The sequence below is a fragment of the Eleutherodactylus coqui genome, chromosome 4 (genome assembly GCF_035609145.1).
Source record: "Eleutherodactylus coqui strain aEleCoq1 chromosome 4, aEleCoq1.hap1, whole genome shotgun sequence".
In the NCBI taxonomy this organism is placed as follows: Eukaryota; Metazoa; Chordata; class Amphibia; order Anura; family Eleutherodactylidae; genus Eleutherodactylus; species Eleutherodactylus coqui.
Genome location: NC_089840.1, coordinates 271,856,649 through 271,871,827, shown reverse-complemented (window position 1 = coordinate 271,871,827; position 15,179 = coordinate 271,856,649). Strand labels below are relative to the sequence as shown.

The 15,179-nt window shown below is 45.1% G+C and overlaps 1 protein-coding gene across 1 annotated transcript; it reads left to right on the top strand.

Moving 5' to 3' along the window:
* The first annotated feature begins 923 nt into the window (after positions 1 to 923).
* LOC136626356 (trypsin-like) lies at positions 924 to 5,281 on the top strand. The gene is made up of 5 exons (XM_066601343.1): positions 924 to 971; positions 2,095 to 2,248; positions 3,319 to 3,572; positions 3,819 to 3,955; positions 5,032 to 5,281. The coding sequence occupies exons 1-5, from the start codon at positions 932 to 934 to the stop codon at positions 5,179 to 5,181; spliced, it is 735 nt and encodes a 244-aa protein (XP_066457440.1). The 5' UTR covers positions 924 to 931; the 3' UTR covers positions 5,182 to 5,281.
* The last annotated feature ends 9,898 nt before the right edge of the window (positions 5,282 to 15,179 follow it).

Below are 15,179 nucleotides of genomic sequence, written 5' to 3'. Positions count from 1 at the left end.
TGGGGGGAATGCGGAAGTAATACTTCCGCATTCTCCCTTCTGCCTCCCGCCTCGGCGATCATGTGACCGCTGGGGTCAGGTGGCACCCAACATTTACATGATTGCCGGGCTGGGGGGCAGAAGGGAGAATGAGGAAGTATTACTTTCGCATTCCCCCCACGGTGCAGCCTCCCGGCTCGGCGTTCATGTGACCGCTGGGGGTCAGGTAACACCGGCGGTCACATGATCGCCAGCCGAAATCTCTCTGCATTACATAGCGCTAATTGAGCACTATGTAATGTGTAAGGGAGAAGGCAGAAAGGGTTAAAACCCTTTCTGCCTTCTCCTCAGGGGTCCTTGATGAGGATCAGTGCAGGAATGCATCTGCACCCGATGTGTCTGATGATCGGGTGCAGATGCACTCCTGCACTGCAGTATCGGGCCTGTCCTGACATCGGAGCTGTGGAGGGAAATGATGATGTCGGACCAGGACCGACATTGGATTGGAAAGGGTTAATGAACAGTATAAAAAACAATATAAAAATTGTATTGTTTTTTTTGGTCCACCCAACTTTTATTTTAAAATGTTGTCAGTAATTTTCCGGTACATTAATTATTACCATTACAAAATACCACAAACAAGCCTTCATATGGCCATGTCAATGGAAAAAAAATAAAGATATCGCTACTGGAAGGCAAGGGATGAAAAACAAATAAAAAAGTGAAAAATGGCTGTGGTGGAAAAAGGTTAAAGATTATCACTCAACATTACAAAAATATCTACTCAGTAGGGTGGAATAACCTTCACAACAAAATAACCTTCAACTAGGTTATGTGGATATTGATTAACTTTCTCTTAGGTGTGGGCGGGTCGAGGGGTGATATCATGATAATTTGGGGGTATAAATATCCGGTGTTTATACTCGGTGATCACTCCGGATCAACTTCCATCATGAAACTTCTCCTGGTTTGTGTGCTCCTCGGAGCAGTTGGTGAGTCCTGCCTTCTACTAAAGGGGTTTGCAAGAACTTTTACTATTGATGACCTATCTTCGGGATAGGTCATCAAAAGGTAATCAGGGGTGATCATTCAGGATCCCTATCAGCTAATCTTGTGGTCTGCTGCCAGTGCAGTGGGCCGATCATCTGCATCAGTGTTCAGGGCTGAAAGTGCCATAGCCAACTTTACTCTCATTTAAATCAATGACATGTCCTAATTATTGTGGTCACAGCTGGAAGTATAATAGCAGGCATTGCTCCCACTGACTTTCATGAGAATTAAGCCATCTACTACACTGCCGACCCTAACCACCAATGACAATGTCCAGCCTGCTGTCAGTGCAGTGGATTGGACAATCAGCTGATCGGCGGGGATCCAGAGCAGCGGACCCTTGCTGATCAACTATTGATGACTGATCCTGAGGACAGGAGGAAGACGTGACAGCATTCAAGGTCTACATTTTAGATTTTGCACCTCGAATGCTTTCTTGTCTTCCTTCTATGATTCTAGATTGGATCCATGGATTCTGGTTCCAGGTGACTATACATTTGTTGCCTCACTACTAGAGTGCTCTGGATTATATTGCTGGCATCGTATCTGTTTCTACTTGTGCGATCCTGAGGATAGGTCCTTGATAGTAAAAGTCCCAAACAAACCCTTTAAAGTCTCCAAAAACCTTCAATATTTGTCAGCTAAATGGTTGTTGAGCTGAAGGCTTTTCCCTCTACACATAAACATTTGCTTGGTCGAATATCAATGTGTTTAGGGAGGTATGCCACAACCAAACAGCTCCGGTGGTTGTTTATCTTCCCGGGGAACAAAAGGATAGGGCATTGAAATTTAACACCACCGATCCTTCTTTGAGCATCCACCACACACACTTGATAATTGCCGGCTTTACCGTTACTGGCATGTTTGGACGAGTAAACATTGTGTATAGGAGTGTTTACTATGACCTCCTATTTAAGTAAATTGCTTATTTTTATGTTTTTTATTTCTATTAGCTATTGACCTTTACTTTTCTTTCAGTCTCTTATTTTATTTTCCTTTCCATATACACAATATTTACTGAAATCAAAAGTTGACTTCTAACTTGGTCCTTTGTAATATTCTCAGCTGCTTATGATGATGACGATAAGATTGTAGGCGGTTTCACCTGCACCAAGAACTCCGTCCCCTACCAGGTGTCTCTGAACTCTGGCTACCACTTCTGTGGAGGAACCCTGGTCACCAGCACCTGGGTGATCTCTGCTGCTCACTGCTACAAGTCGTAAGTATCTTGTATTCAGCTCAAGACCGAACCAATCAAACTGAAGTCAACAACTGGTGATATCTAGGGTTTACCAGTCAAGTACAAATAATTGTACGATGCTTAAAGGGGTTTTCCAGTTGTGAAGTGAATTTTCAAAAATTCCAGATATGAAAGCTGTTTGCGCCATGTTTATGGACAGCTGGTTATGGGTATAAATTGCGCAGTCATTACCATCTTATACTGCCCTCCATTTCTTATATTTTCCTACGTCGCTATTTTTCGAGATGGCCACTACATTGCTGCCAATATGAAACTTGAAATTACATTTCACAAAGTCCCCCACTCTGTAGTTCCTTTCTTTGTGCGTCCCTGCTAAGTGCTGCCAGCTATTGGTCAGCAATCCGATCTTGAGAGCTTAAGAGAAAAAAAGCCATCACTGGTTGTTCTTACCGAGCAAGCCCGACCTGTAGTGCTAGAATGCCAATATGACGCCTCCAGGGCGACCAGTGAATAAACACTTCGGAAGTGCCAGGAGAAGGCAACGGTGTTATAGCTACAGACACAAACTTTAATAACATTTTATTAGCATTCATTTAACAGCAACATTGCATAACCAGAATACCCCTTTAAAGGGGTTTTCTCATGAACAGATACTGAAAGGGCTTTCCAACTCTATGGAAAAAGAAACAGCATCAAAGGAGCTAAAATAACAAAAAAAATACAAAACACCCAATACTCAGCTTTTTAATACTCCATTGATCCAGTGAAGATTTTCTGGCAGTCTATCTTGTAGCCAATCAAGTGTCTCAGCCATCACAGTGTAGTAGTTGAAAATTACTCTCAGATTGGTCCCCGGTCTCTCTCTCATACTGGGGTTGCATTTTTGGTGCAGGTGCTCCACTTGAGGGACCAGTCTGATTTGGGCAGTTCTGCAAATTTATTCATACAGTTCTCCATACTTCACCATACTTTATTTAGATATTTTTCATTAGGTTTCTGGTTCAGTCCCATCAATTTCTCTGTAACTTGTCACCTCCAGTTATGCAAACTGCTAGTACCAGATTTGACATCTCATTACATTTTTGCAGGAGCATTCAGGTCAGACTTGGGGAACACAATATTGCTTCCAGTGAAGGTACCGAGCAGTTCATCAACTCTGCCAAGGTGGTCCGACACGGAAGCTACAACTCCAGAACCCTGGACAATGACATCATGTTGATCAAGCTGTCCACTCCCGCAACCCTCAACTCTTACGTCAAGACTGCTCCTCTGCCCAATGGCTGTGCACCTGCTGGCACCAGCTGTCTGATCTCCGGATGGGGCAACACCCTCAGCAGTGGAAGTAAGTCAAGAATTGCACTTTCATAGTGCTGTCAATACTATTTTGCTAAGGAACATGGGCAGAATGATATGGATCACACCTTATGACATGTCAGGTAGAGGTTCTTTTCAAGCAAACTAAAGTAAATGTTAAAGGGGTTGCACCAAGATTACAAGTTATCCTCTATCCTGTGGTCTCTGAGACCTCTGCCGATCTGGAGAAAGGGACTATACAAAGATTTAAGATTTTGTAAATCTCCACTTGCAGCAAACATGCCCAGCCAACTGCAATGCTTGAACGCTCCCATCCTGACCACCGCCCAATGTACCAACGCCTACCCTGGAGAGATCACCAACAACATGATCTGTGTTGGATATCTGGAAGGCGGCAAGGATTCCTGCCAGGTAATGTGTCTTCTTAATCACATGCATTTTAGATCCCTGACTATTGGATATAAACTGCTGCCAGTCATTAAAATCTTTGTTCCTCTGTCTTAAAGCGACCCTCTGGACAAAATTCTATCCTGGACTGTAGGGTGGAAGTGGTATATTATCTGTAGATGATCTTCTAAGTTGTCCCTTACGGGTTATTATTTTTGCATGGCCAAGATGGTTGCTGCCATGTTTATACTACCTTATCACCCATAGTGCATTAGTAGTGTTAAGACCACGCTATACCTGCTCTGTGATTGAACAGTGCTGATCACATGATCAGAGCCGGCCAATTACAGAGCAGTGCATAGTGTAGTTAGAAAGTGGCAGCGGCCATGCTGGCTGCTCAAAAACAGAACTCAGAACTACAGAGGGACCATCAAGAAGATCACCTCCAGGTAATACATACAGAAATTTGTCCTGAAACTGGTGGGTTGCTTTAAATCATATAACCCCTAAGTTAGACATTATCCTGACCAATGTAATGCTACATTAATTACAACTATATTTACTACTCATTATAAAGACCTCATGGTGGCATCTATGCGAAAATATATCCACAATACATAGGGGGTGCACAGTAGATGCTCAGGAGAACAGGTCTCCTCTTACCCTCCATTCTCCAGGTGAAGCAGCTTAACCATTTCCAATCCACTGTCTGACGTCTCCAGACATTCAAATTGAAAGCTGTACAGCTCCGATTTCGGAAGACGTCCGGCAGGGTATTCTTACTGTATACTACTGGCTGCACTGTGGTGGGGGCCTCTGCAGCATGCCCCATACCGCAGTACTGGCTCTAACCAACAGATGGCACCATTGTATAATGACAGAAAGAGAACCCCTCCTAGGAAACCCTGAATGCAAAACTGCATTGCGAATGGTTAATATTGCTGTCTCCAAGTGTAGGATTGATGCAGAGGTGGTATGTGTGCAACTTTTTCTATTCAAGTCTGTAAAGAAGCCTTCACTTGTTCCAAGCTGTAAAATGTACATATATGGTAGAATAGTAAGTTCTAAATCGCTAACAATTTCCTTCTATATCTCCTCAGGGTGACTCTGGTGGACCCGTGGTCTGCAATGGACAGCTGCAGGGCGTTGTCTCCTGGGGATATGGCTGTGCTCTCAAGAACTATCCTGGGGTCTACACCAAGGTCTGCAACTACAACTCCTGGATCTCCAACACTATGGCTGCCAACTAAACATCTACTTTCTTCCGGTTGTTTTTTACTTCTGCTACTTTGTTATAAGTCACCACATCGTAGCATATAGAATGGCAATAAAAATCTAAAACTGATCAAATGATCACAGCTTTATTTCTTTTGCTTTATACTTTGGTTGTTAATAGGACCTTAACACTTTCCATACTTCTGCACAAGTAGACACTCAGCACTTGTTAAAATGTTGAAAGCCAGTTTGGAGATGAGCAGGCCAGGAGACAGCACACAAGGGGCAACCTGCATTGTGTGGCTCCAGAGGGTCTGGGTAATACAGCAGTGGATGGGTCCCATCAAAGGCCTGGTTGCACACGTTTCCCTCATAAGGGACATGTAGAGGACTTGTGATAGACCAAGACCACATAATGTCAGAGGCCACTTGCTTGCCTGATCAATTTTAATAGAATGAAGGAAAAACAAAAAATATCCACTCTGACCAGCAACAATCCATGCAGGCAGCAAGAGCATAGCAGGTTAGCGACTTTTACAGTAGAGAGTCCAATACAATGCTTAGTGTCCTCTCTTGCAGAGTATCTGCATAATTCTGTCCAGCTGTCTGACAGGGCAGCAAGCAGAGAATCTGCTACTTTCACACACTTCCTTCTCCCTCACAGACTACAACATGGTCAAAGGCCTACTTCCATTTGATATCTATTTTCTTTCCCTAGTCTCACAGGAAGATGCCCATAGCTAGACCCCACTCTCTACTTAAAGTGGCAATAACAACATATGAACAATTAACTCAGACTTCGGGTTAAAAAAAAACATTAAGTCCCTTTTGGAAGGGTGCTACATTCCCCCCCTCTTTAACACGGTTGTCCTGACTGTTGGGCGATCCCGTGCTATACATATGTTACTGAAAACAAAACACTATAACATTATAATACACAGAATTGTTCCAACCTGAAGGTCATAAGAGGGCCCTTCTCTAATTGGAAGCTAGCGGGGAGGTATGACCTCCTTGCACCTTCAGCACTGGGTTGTAATGTAGATTGACCACTGGGCCCATTTGACATACAGGCACCCTGGTGACGTGTGGGAAAGGCTAAACAAAGGCTTTGGTTTTGCAGTCAGAGCTTCTCTGCTGAGGCAGACATCACAGCTTGTCCCAATTGAGGTGATGGCCAAGCAGTAGAGTCTCAGCTGATGTTTCCCAGCTCCAGTTCAGAGATGGACAAGCACAGCCCACTGAGGGCCTAGAAAGTGCAGTTCCAAAGAGCCTGGGCAAAACAGCAATGGATGGGCCCTGACGCATGCATTTCCCACATAAGGGACATGTAGAGGAGCTGTGATAGGCTAAGACCACATAATGTCAAGAGTCCGCCTGTTGGTCAATCCACTTTAATAGAACACAAAGAACAAGCAATGTTCACTCTCTCCAGTGACAGTCCAGTGAGTGCAGCCAGCGTGAAGCTGCCATTATCCACACGCTTCCTCCTCCCTTACAATCTGCAACATGGTCGTAGGCCTACTTCCATTTTACATCTCCTTCCTCTCGCTAGTCTTGTGGGAAGATGCCCCTAGAGGTACCCCACACCCTACTTAAAGTGACAGTAACAACAAATGAACAATAAACTCAAAACTCAGGTAAAGGACAAACAAAGTTCCCTGAGGAGGGTGCAGCGGTCGGTACCCAAGTACAATGTCACCCACCATTTTACAATAATATCAACAATGAAGCAACTTTTCATCAAGTAATACGTTAGATGTAGCTGACTACACTTTGTATGGGCATCTATTACTAGAAGGGCTAGAGTTGATGACTGATTGAGTCTTCCAATGCTGAAATACGTTGATGCATCGGCATCCGTTGGATAAAAAGAGCTTTATGAAAATACTTAGTGCCAAATATAGGGCTAAAATGTGATGTGAACAGAGTCTTAAGCTATCATTACCTACTGCATGGATGACCAGGCAATGCTAAAGTGGGAAGTGATCCATGCACACTAGAAATGCCAATGGACTCAGTCAACAGGAACATAGCATAGTGATTATGAAAATGGGGGTATCAAGCAACAATCACTTGGAAAACGTAGAGGCTGATGCATGTGGTAGTCCAGCTTTTATGGCAAAGGTATTTCCTTGAAAACAGTAAGTTCACTAATTTTCTTGGGTTTGCACACTGTAAACTTCACACTTCACATCCCACAAAAGATTTTCCAGGTGGTTCAAGTCAGGCAATGGTGATGGCCGCTCCAGAATCTTTCAGGACGTCTTCTGAAACCAAGTCTTGGTGGTTTTTTTGGTATGATTGGGATTATTATCCTGTTGGAAGGTCCAATGGTGCCCAAGCTTCAGCTTCCCCTATAGAATGCATGTCACTTTCTCCTAGGATTTCTTGATACTTGATTGAATCCATCTTGCCTCCACATGCTGTAGGTTTCTATTGCCAGAGGAAGCAAAGTAGCCCCAGAGCATTACTGAGCTACCGCCATACTTCACCGTAGGTAGGGGGTTCTTTTCATCGTCTAATTCATTCTTCCTGTGTATTTATTTTTAATGTAGCTCACTGTCCAGCTATCTGATGAAGAAGTACTCAGCCTTGACATGCATTACATGCTGGTTCAGAATATAAAATTATCATCACCATCATCACTTTCAGTTCTCAGTCTTTTGCTATCAAGTCTTTTTTTTACCATGAAGTTTTGTTGGGACTCAAACCCAGTAGCTCCAAAGCTTCAGGCGGTAGCTCTAACTGCTGAATCATAGCCTAGTTCTTGCTCCTGTTGTTCTAGTTCTTGATATGCACCCCTATGCTCCCTTGATCGGCCCTGTTTCTCACTCCTTGCGTGATTATTGTGCTCCCAGCCAGTCGTTTAGCTTCACCTTCTGCCTGCTCCACCATACTGCAAATTGATATTACCCATTACCAACCTCTGGCTTTCCTCTTACTACACTACATGCCTGCTCCTTTGTACCACAACAGATATTACCCATTACCAACCTCTAGCTTTCCGCTGACTACGCTACGTGCCTGCTCCTTTGTACCACAACAGATATTACCCATTACCAACCTCTAGCTTTCCGCTGACTATGCTTAGTACTTGCTCCTTTGTACTGCAGCAGATATTACCTGTTCCCGACCTCTGACTATGCTATTTGTCTGCTTGGGTTACAACTAGAGATGAGCGAGCATACTCGTCCGAGCTTGATACTCGTTCGAGTATTAGGGTGTTCGAGATGCTCGTTACTCGTAACGAGTACCACACGGTGTTCGGGTTACTTTCATTTTCTTCCCTGACAAATTTGCGCGCTTTTCTGGCCAATAGAAAGACAGGGAAGGCATTACAACTTCCCCTGCGACGTTCAAGCCCTATACCACCCCCCTGCAGTGAGTGGCTGGCGAGATTAGGTGTCACCCGAGTATTAAAATCGGCCCCTCCCGCGGCTCTCCACAGATGCATTCTGACATAGTTCAGGGAAAGTGTTGTTGATGCCGGAGCTGCTATAGGGAGAGTGTTAGGAGTGGTTTTAGGCTTCAAGAACCCCAACGGTCCTTCTTAGGCCATAGAAATCGCAGATCGCACCTATGTGCGATCTGCGATTTCTGTTCTCTTCTCTATATGCGCTCAATGGGGCCGGCGGCAGCAGCGTCGACCCCATTGAGAACATATAGAAGACAAATCATTCTTCTCTGCCACAGCTGTAACAGCTGTGGCAGAGAAGAACTATGTTTGCCCATTGAATTCAATGGAGCCAGCAATACAGCAGGTTCCACTGAAAGCAATGGGCTGCCAGCGAGCGCGGGATGAATTGTCGGGAAGAGCTTAAATATATAAGCCCTTCCCTGCAAGTCATCCAGAAATGTGTTACAATAAAAATATATACCGGCGTATAAGGCGACGGGGCGTATAAGACGACCCCCCAACTGTCACCTTATACGCCGGGAATAGAGTGGAGCAAAGAATAAAAATCATTACTCACTTCTCCTGGCGTTCTGCGCCGCTGCTGCAGGCTGTCGCTCCCTCCTGGTTCCCGGCAGAACATTGCTTTCTCTACGAAGGGCTTTAAATCCCCGCCTCCAGAAAGACACGTGCCTTCAGCCAATCACAGCCAATGACAATGATGTCATTGAATGGCTGTGATTGGCTGAAGGCACGTGTGTTTCTGGAGGCGGGGATTTCAACCACTGCGTCCAGAAAGCAATGCTCTGCTGGGGACCAGGAGGGAGCGACAGCCTGCAGCAGCGGCGCAGAACGCCAGGAGAAGTAAGTAATGATTTTTATTCTTTGCTCCGCTGTATTCCCGCCATATAAGGTGACAGTTGGGGGGTCGTCTTATACGCCCCGTCGCCTTATACGCCGGTATATATTTTTATTGTAACACATTTCTGGATGAATTGCAGGGAAGGGCTTATATATTTAAGCCCTTCCCGACAATTCATCCCGCGATCGCCGGCAGCCCATTGCTTTCAGTGGAACCTGCTGTATTGCTGGCTCCATTGAATTCAATGGGCAAACATCGTTCTTCTCTGCCACAGCTGTTACAGCTATGGCAGAGGAGAACGATCTTTACGCTGACAGTGCGGGGGGGGGGGGGGGGGGAGGGGGCCCACTCTTGCCGCTATTGTGGCTTAATAGTGGGACCTGGGAACTTGAGATGCAGCCCAACATGTAGCCCCTCGCCTGCCCTATCCGTTGCTGTGTCGTTCCCATCACTTTCTTGAATTGCCCAGATTTTCACACATGAAAACCTTAGCGAGCATCGGCGATATACAAAAATGCTCGGGTCACCCATTGACTTCAATGGGGTTCGTTACTCGAAACAAACCCTCGAGCATCGCAATAATTTCGTCCCGAGTAACGAGCACCCGAGCATTTTGGTGCTCGCTCATCTCTAGTTACAACCAAAGCCTCTGAACCTGCACCAAACCCTTACAACTTCCTCCATGCACATCAACACTATATAGCCTTCTGACTAAATGGCATCACTAAACTAAGAGCATTTCTTTGCCATCACTGCACATCCATGCTTTTCTCTTCCCCTCTCATATAGAGCTCTTCCCACTCATTTTTGTCTCTGTATCTCACTTAGCACGGGGTAGAGAATTCTCCTCCAACCTGCGCAGTGACTAGCACAGGTTGGTGGTATCAGTGTAGTGACTGGCACAGGGTTGAAGCATTGATGTAGTGACTGGTACAGTATGGAGGCATCAGTGTAGTGACTGGTATAGGCTGGAGGTATCAGTGTAGTGACTGGCACAGGGAAGAGGCATTGGTGTAGTGATTGGCACAGAGTGAAAGCATCAGTGAAGTGACTGGCAAAGTATGGAGGCATCAGTGTAGTGACTGGCACAGGTTGGAGGTATCAGTGTAGTGACTGGCACAGGTTGGAGGTATCAGTGTAGTGACTGGCACAGGTTGGAGGTATCAGTGTAGTGACTGGCACAGGTTGGAGGTATCAGTGTAGTGACTGGCACAGGTTGGAGGTATCAGTGTAGTGACTGGCACAGGGTGGAGGCATCAGTGTAGTGACTGGCACAGGTTGGAGGTATCAGTGTAGTGACTGGCACAGGTTGGAGGTATCAGTGTAGTGACTGGCACAGGTTGGAGGTATCAGTGTAGTGACTGGCACAGGTTGGAGGTATCAGTGTAGTGACTGGCACAGGTTGGAGGTATCAGTGTAGTGACTGGCACAGGGTAGACAAAGAAATTTTTCATTTAGTAAAAAATTCTTCCTGCGCTCACAGAATTTCAAATTTGCATATACGAACTTTTATCTTTCAAATAGAAGAAACTTACGTTTGAAGGAGGGGGTTATGATTGCCAATATTCCCCCTCCTAATTCCCACAGGTCTTAGTGTCTCTCAACAGATAAGGTTTCCAGTCCAGGGTTTTTCTTCTTAACAGTTTATTTAAAATGTAACCAAACAATGGTGCAACAAGCCGACTCATACAAGATGTGACAAGTTCACCCAGCGATCGTAACAACGCGTTTCGGTACGTATTGTACCCTTATCAAGTTATGCAATTGCTAAAAAATGAATGGTTTATATAGGAAAGTGTACCTTTCATTCCTTGATGATGTTAATTCCCAATCACCTTCAGAGGAGTGGGGAATCCTCGGCGCCTATACAACGTCATGCGTTGCGACTCTAATGAGTCCGACGCGTGACGTCATCACGTGTGGATGCACGGTGCGACATAGTGTGTTGCTGGGTAACGTGGCACAGGGTAGAGGCATTGGTGTAGTGATTGGCACAGAGTGAAAGCATCAGTGAAGTGACTGGCACAGTATGGAGGCATCAGTGTAGTGACTGGCACAGGTTGGAGGTATCAGTGTATTGAATGGCACAGGGTAGAGGCATTGGTGTAGTGATTGGCACAGTATGGAGGCATCAGTGTAGTGACTGGCATAGGTTGGAGGTATCAGTGTAGTGATTGGCACAGGGAAGAGGCATTGGTTAGTGACTGGCACAGACTGGAAGCATCAGTGAAGTGACTGGCACAGTATGGAGGCATCAGTGTAGTGACTGGCACAGGTTGGAGGTATCAGTGTAGTGACTGACACAGGGTAGAGGCATTGGTGTAGTGATTGGCGCAGAGTGAAAGCATCAGTATGGAGGCATCAGTGTAGTGACTGGCACAGGTTGGAGGTATCAGTGTAGTGACTGGCACAGGGTAGAGGCATTGGTGTAGTGATTGGCACAGAGTGAAAGCATCAGTGAAGTGACTGGCACAGTATGGAGGCATCAGTGTAGTGACTGACACAGGTTGGAGGTATCAGTGTAGTGACTGGCACAGGGTAGAGGCATTGATGTAGTGATTGGCACAGAGTGAAAGCATCAGTGTAGTGACTGGCACAGTATGGAGGCATCAGTGTAGTGACTGACACAGGTTGGAGGTATCAGTGTAGTGACTGGCACAGGGTAGAGGCATTGGTGTAGTGATTGGCACAGAGTGAAAGCATCAGTGAAGTGACTGGCACAGTATGGAGGCATCAGTGTAGTGACTGACACAGGTTGGAGGTATCAGTGTAGTGACTGGCACAGGGTAGAGGCATTGATGTAGTGATTGGCACAGAGTGAAAGCATCAGTGTAGTGACTGGCACAGTATGGAGGCATCAGTGTAGTGACTGGCACAGGTTGGAGGTATCAGTGTAGTAACTGGCACAGGGTAGAGGCATTGGTGTAGTGATTGGCACAGAGTGAAAGCATCAGTGTAGTGACTGGCACAGTATGGAGGCATCAGTGTAGTGACTGGCACAGGTTGGAGGTATCAGTGTAGTAACTGGCACAGGGTAGAGGCATCGGCGTAGTGACTGGCACAGGGTAGAGGCATCGGCGTAGTGACTGGCACAGAGTGAAGGCATCAGCGTAGTGATTGGCACAGTATGGAGACATCAGTGTAGTGACTGGCATAGGTTGGAGCTATCAGTGTAGTGATTGGCAGAGGTTGGAGGTATCAGTGTAGTGACTGGCACAGGGAAGAGGCATTGGTTAGTGACTGGCACAGAGTGGAGGCATCAGTGTAGTGACTGGCACAGTGTGGAGGCATCAGTGTAGTGACTGGCACAGGTTGGAGGTATCAGTGTAATGACTGGCACAGGGAAGAGGCATTGGTTAGTGACTGGCACAGGGAAGAGGCATTGGTTAGTGACTGGCACAGGGAAGAGGCATTGGTTAGTGACTGGCACAGAGTGGAAGCATCAGTGTTGCGACTGGCACAGTGTGGAGGCATCAGTGTAGTGACTGGCACAGTGTGGAAGCATTGGTGTAGTTACTGGCACAGGGTGGTGGCATTGGTGTAGGGCAGAATGATGACCCTGACAGTTGCATTCAGATTGCATTGAGAGGGAAGAGTTTAGTGAGGAGAAGACTGATCAGCAGTGAGCTACAAGAGTCAAGACAAAATGGGATCAGGACTGTAGTAAGAGATTTTGCTTTGTCTATGGTAAGAAAACGGTTCAGTCTGGAGATGTTTTTGCAGTGCAGGTGACCTGAGCATGCAAGGGATGGAATAAGGAGCGATGGAAAGATCAGAGTCAAATATGACCCCCCGCCAGCAGGCCTACTGCGAGGAGTTATGGAAGCACCACAATAATTAGTACAATTACATTTTAATTTTTTTTTTTGGGGGGGGGGGGGGGGGGGGGTTGAACCCTAAAAACATTTTACAGGAGACATCCAGCAACTGTAATAGGAAACACCAGGATATCTGCCGCTCGGTATGTAATAAAAATGCAGCTTGTTGTTTGAAAATTCTTTACCCGGATATTGAGATAAGCCATAAATATGTGATCAGTCGGGACAGTAAAAGCCCTAAGTGAGAATAATTACATGTCCCTATAATTATTTACCAATTTGTACTTTATAGGGGTATTCCAGGCATTTATTATGACGGCATATCCTTAGGATAGGCAATCAGTAGTTGGTCAGTGGGGTTCGGCTGCTTGGGATCCACATCTGCAGTTTAGCTGAGACAGATGTACACATTAGGATCGGAGCCATAAATGTAATGAAAGGTTTTTACTCCCACTGAAACCGAACAAAATCAGGTGTGTCAGCAGCATCCCTCACAGCAGAGAGCTGAGGGGAAGTGCACAATACCAGAAAACCTCAGGTGCAGAAGATCCAGAAACATGACAGCATCTTGGGTCAAAACAAACTTCACTTTATTCCATCATGGTGCAAAGTTTTGATGACAAGGTCTTCCTTAAGCACACGCTCTATCTTGAGTAGTGTTTAGCGAACCAAAGCAGAATAACCCTGTTTCAGGTTGAGCTTTAAAATTTTTCTTCTACAGAAGAAGAAAACGGAGGAAGAAAGACAAAAAAAAAACAAAAGAAGGAGAAAGGAAGAAGGAAAAGAAGAAGAAAAATTAGAAGAAAAGGGAAAAAAGGAGAAAAATTTTTAAAAAAGAAGGGGAAAAGAAAAAGACGAAAAAAGAAGAAAACTAAGAAGAAAAAGAAAAAAAAGATGTTTTTCCCTTGTTTTTGTTTCTTTTCTTTTTTTTACTTCTTTTTTCTTCATTTTCATTCTTTTTTATTTTTTTTCTTCCTTCTCATTTTTCCTTCTTTTGGTCTCCATCAACTTTACCTTTTAAACAGCTCAAACGTTCTTAGATACACCCCTGGGCGTTAAAGAGTGTTACACTGGGCTTTTAAATAGCTCTGGTTCGGTTCAAACAAATTAGGATGAAACCTTCTGCCTAGATTTGGCAAACTGTTTGAACCGAACTTTTTAAAAGTTTGCTCTTCACTAGTCCTGAGGATAGGTGATCAGTAGCAAATACTGGGATAACCCCCTTCAAGAAGAAAGTTTATGGTTCTGTTATTCTTGAATTTATTGAGAATCCTATTGTTTTAACGCTAACAAATGACTTCTAGGACAGATCTGCTTGTAATGCCAAACATTTTTTAATAGAAATATAAAGTGAAAATTTGTAAACTTTGAAAGACACCAAAAATTCTCCTGATTATTGTACGACTCCTCATATAATAAACCCTCCAGATTGGTGGCATCCTTAGACAAAAATACCATAGTTACTAAAACAAGGCAGGTCAGGTTGAAAAATTACCCATCCTCAAAGCATCGGGAATGAGTTTAGTGAATTTTACGTCAAGCATTATAATCTGAAAGGTGACACATCATCCGCCCAACAACCTTCTTAACTATTAATCAACTATATCCTTCTGAAAATTAATAGAGATGAGCGAACGTACTCGTCCGAGCTTGATATTCGTGCGAATATTAGGGTGTTCGGGATGCTCGTTACTCGTGACGAGTACCACGCGGTGTTCCGGTTACTTTCAGTTTCCTCTCTGAGACGTTAGCGCGCTTTTCTGGCCAATTAAAAGACAGGGAAGGCATTACAACTTCCCCCTGTGACGTTCAAGCCCTATACCACCCCCCTGCTGTGAGTGGCTGGGGCGATCAGATGTCACCCGAGTATAAAAGTCGGCCCCTCCCGCGGCTCGCCTCAGATGCCGTGTGAGTTAGCTGAGGGAAAGTGTTGCTGCTGGTGCTGCTGTAGGGAGAGTG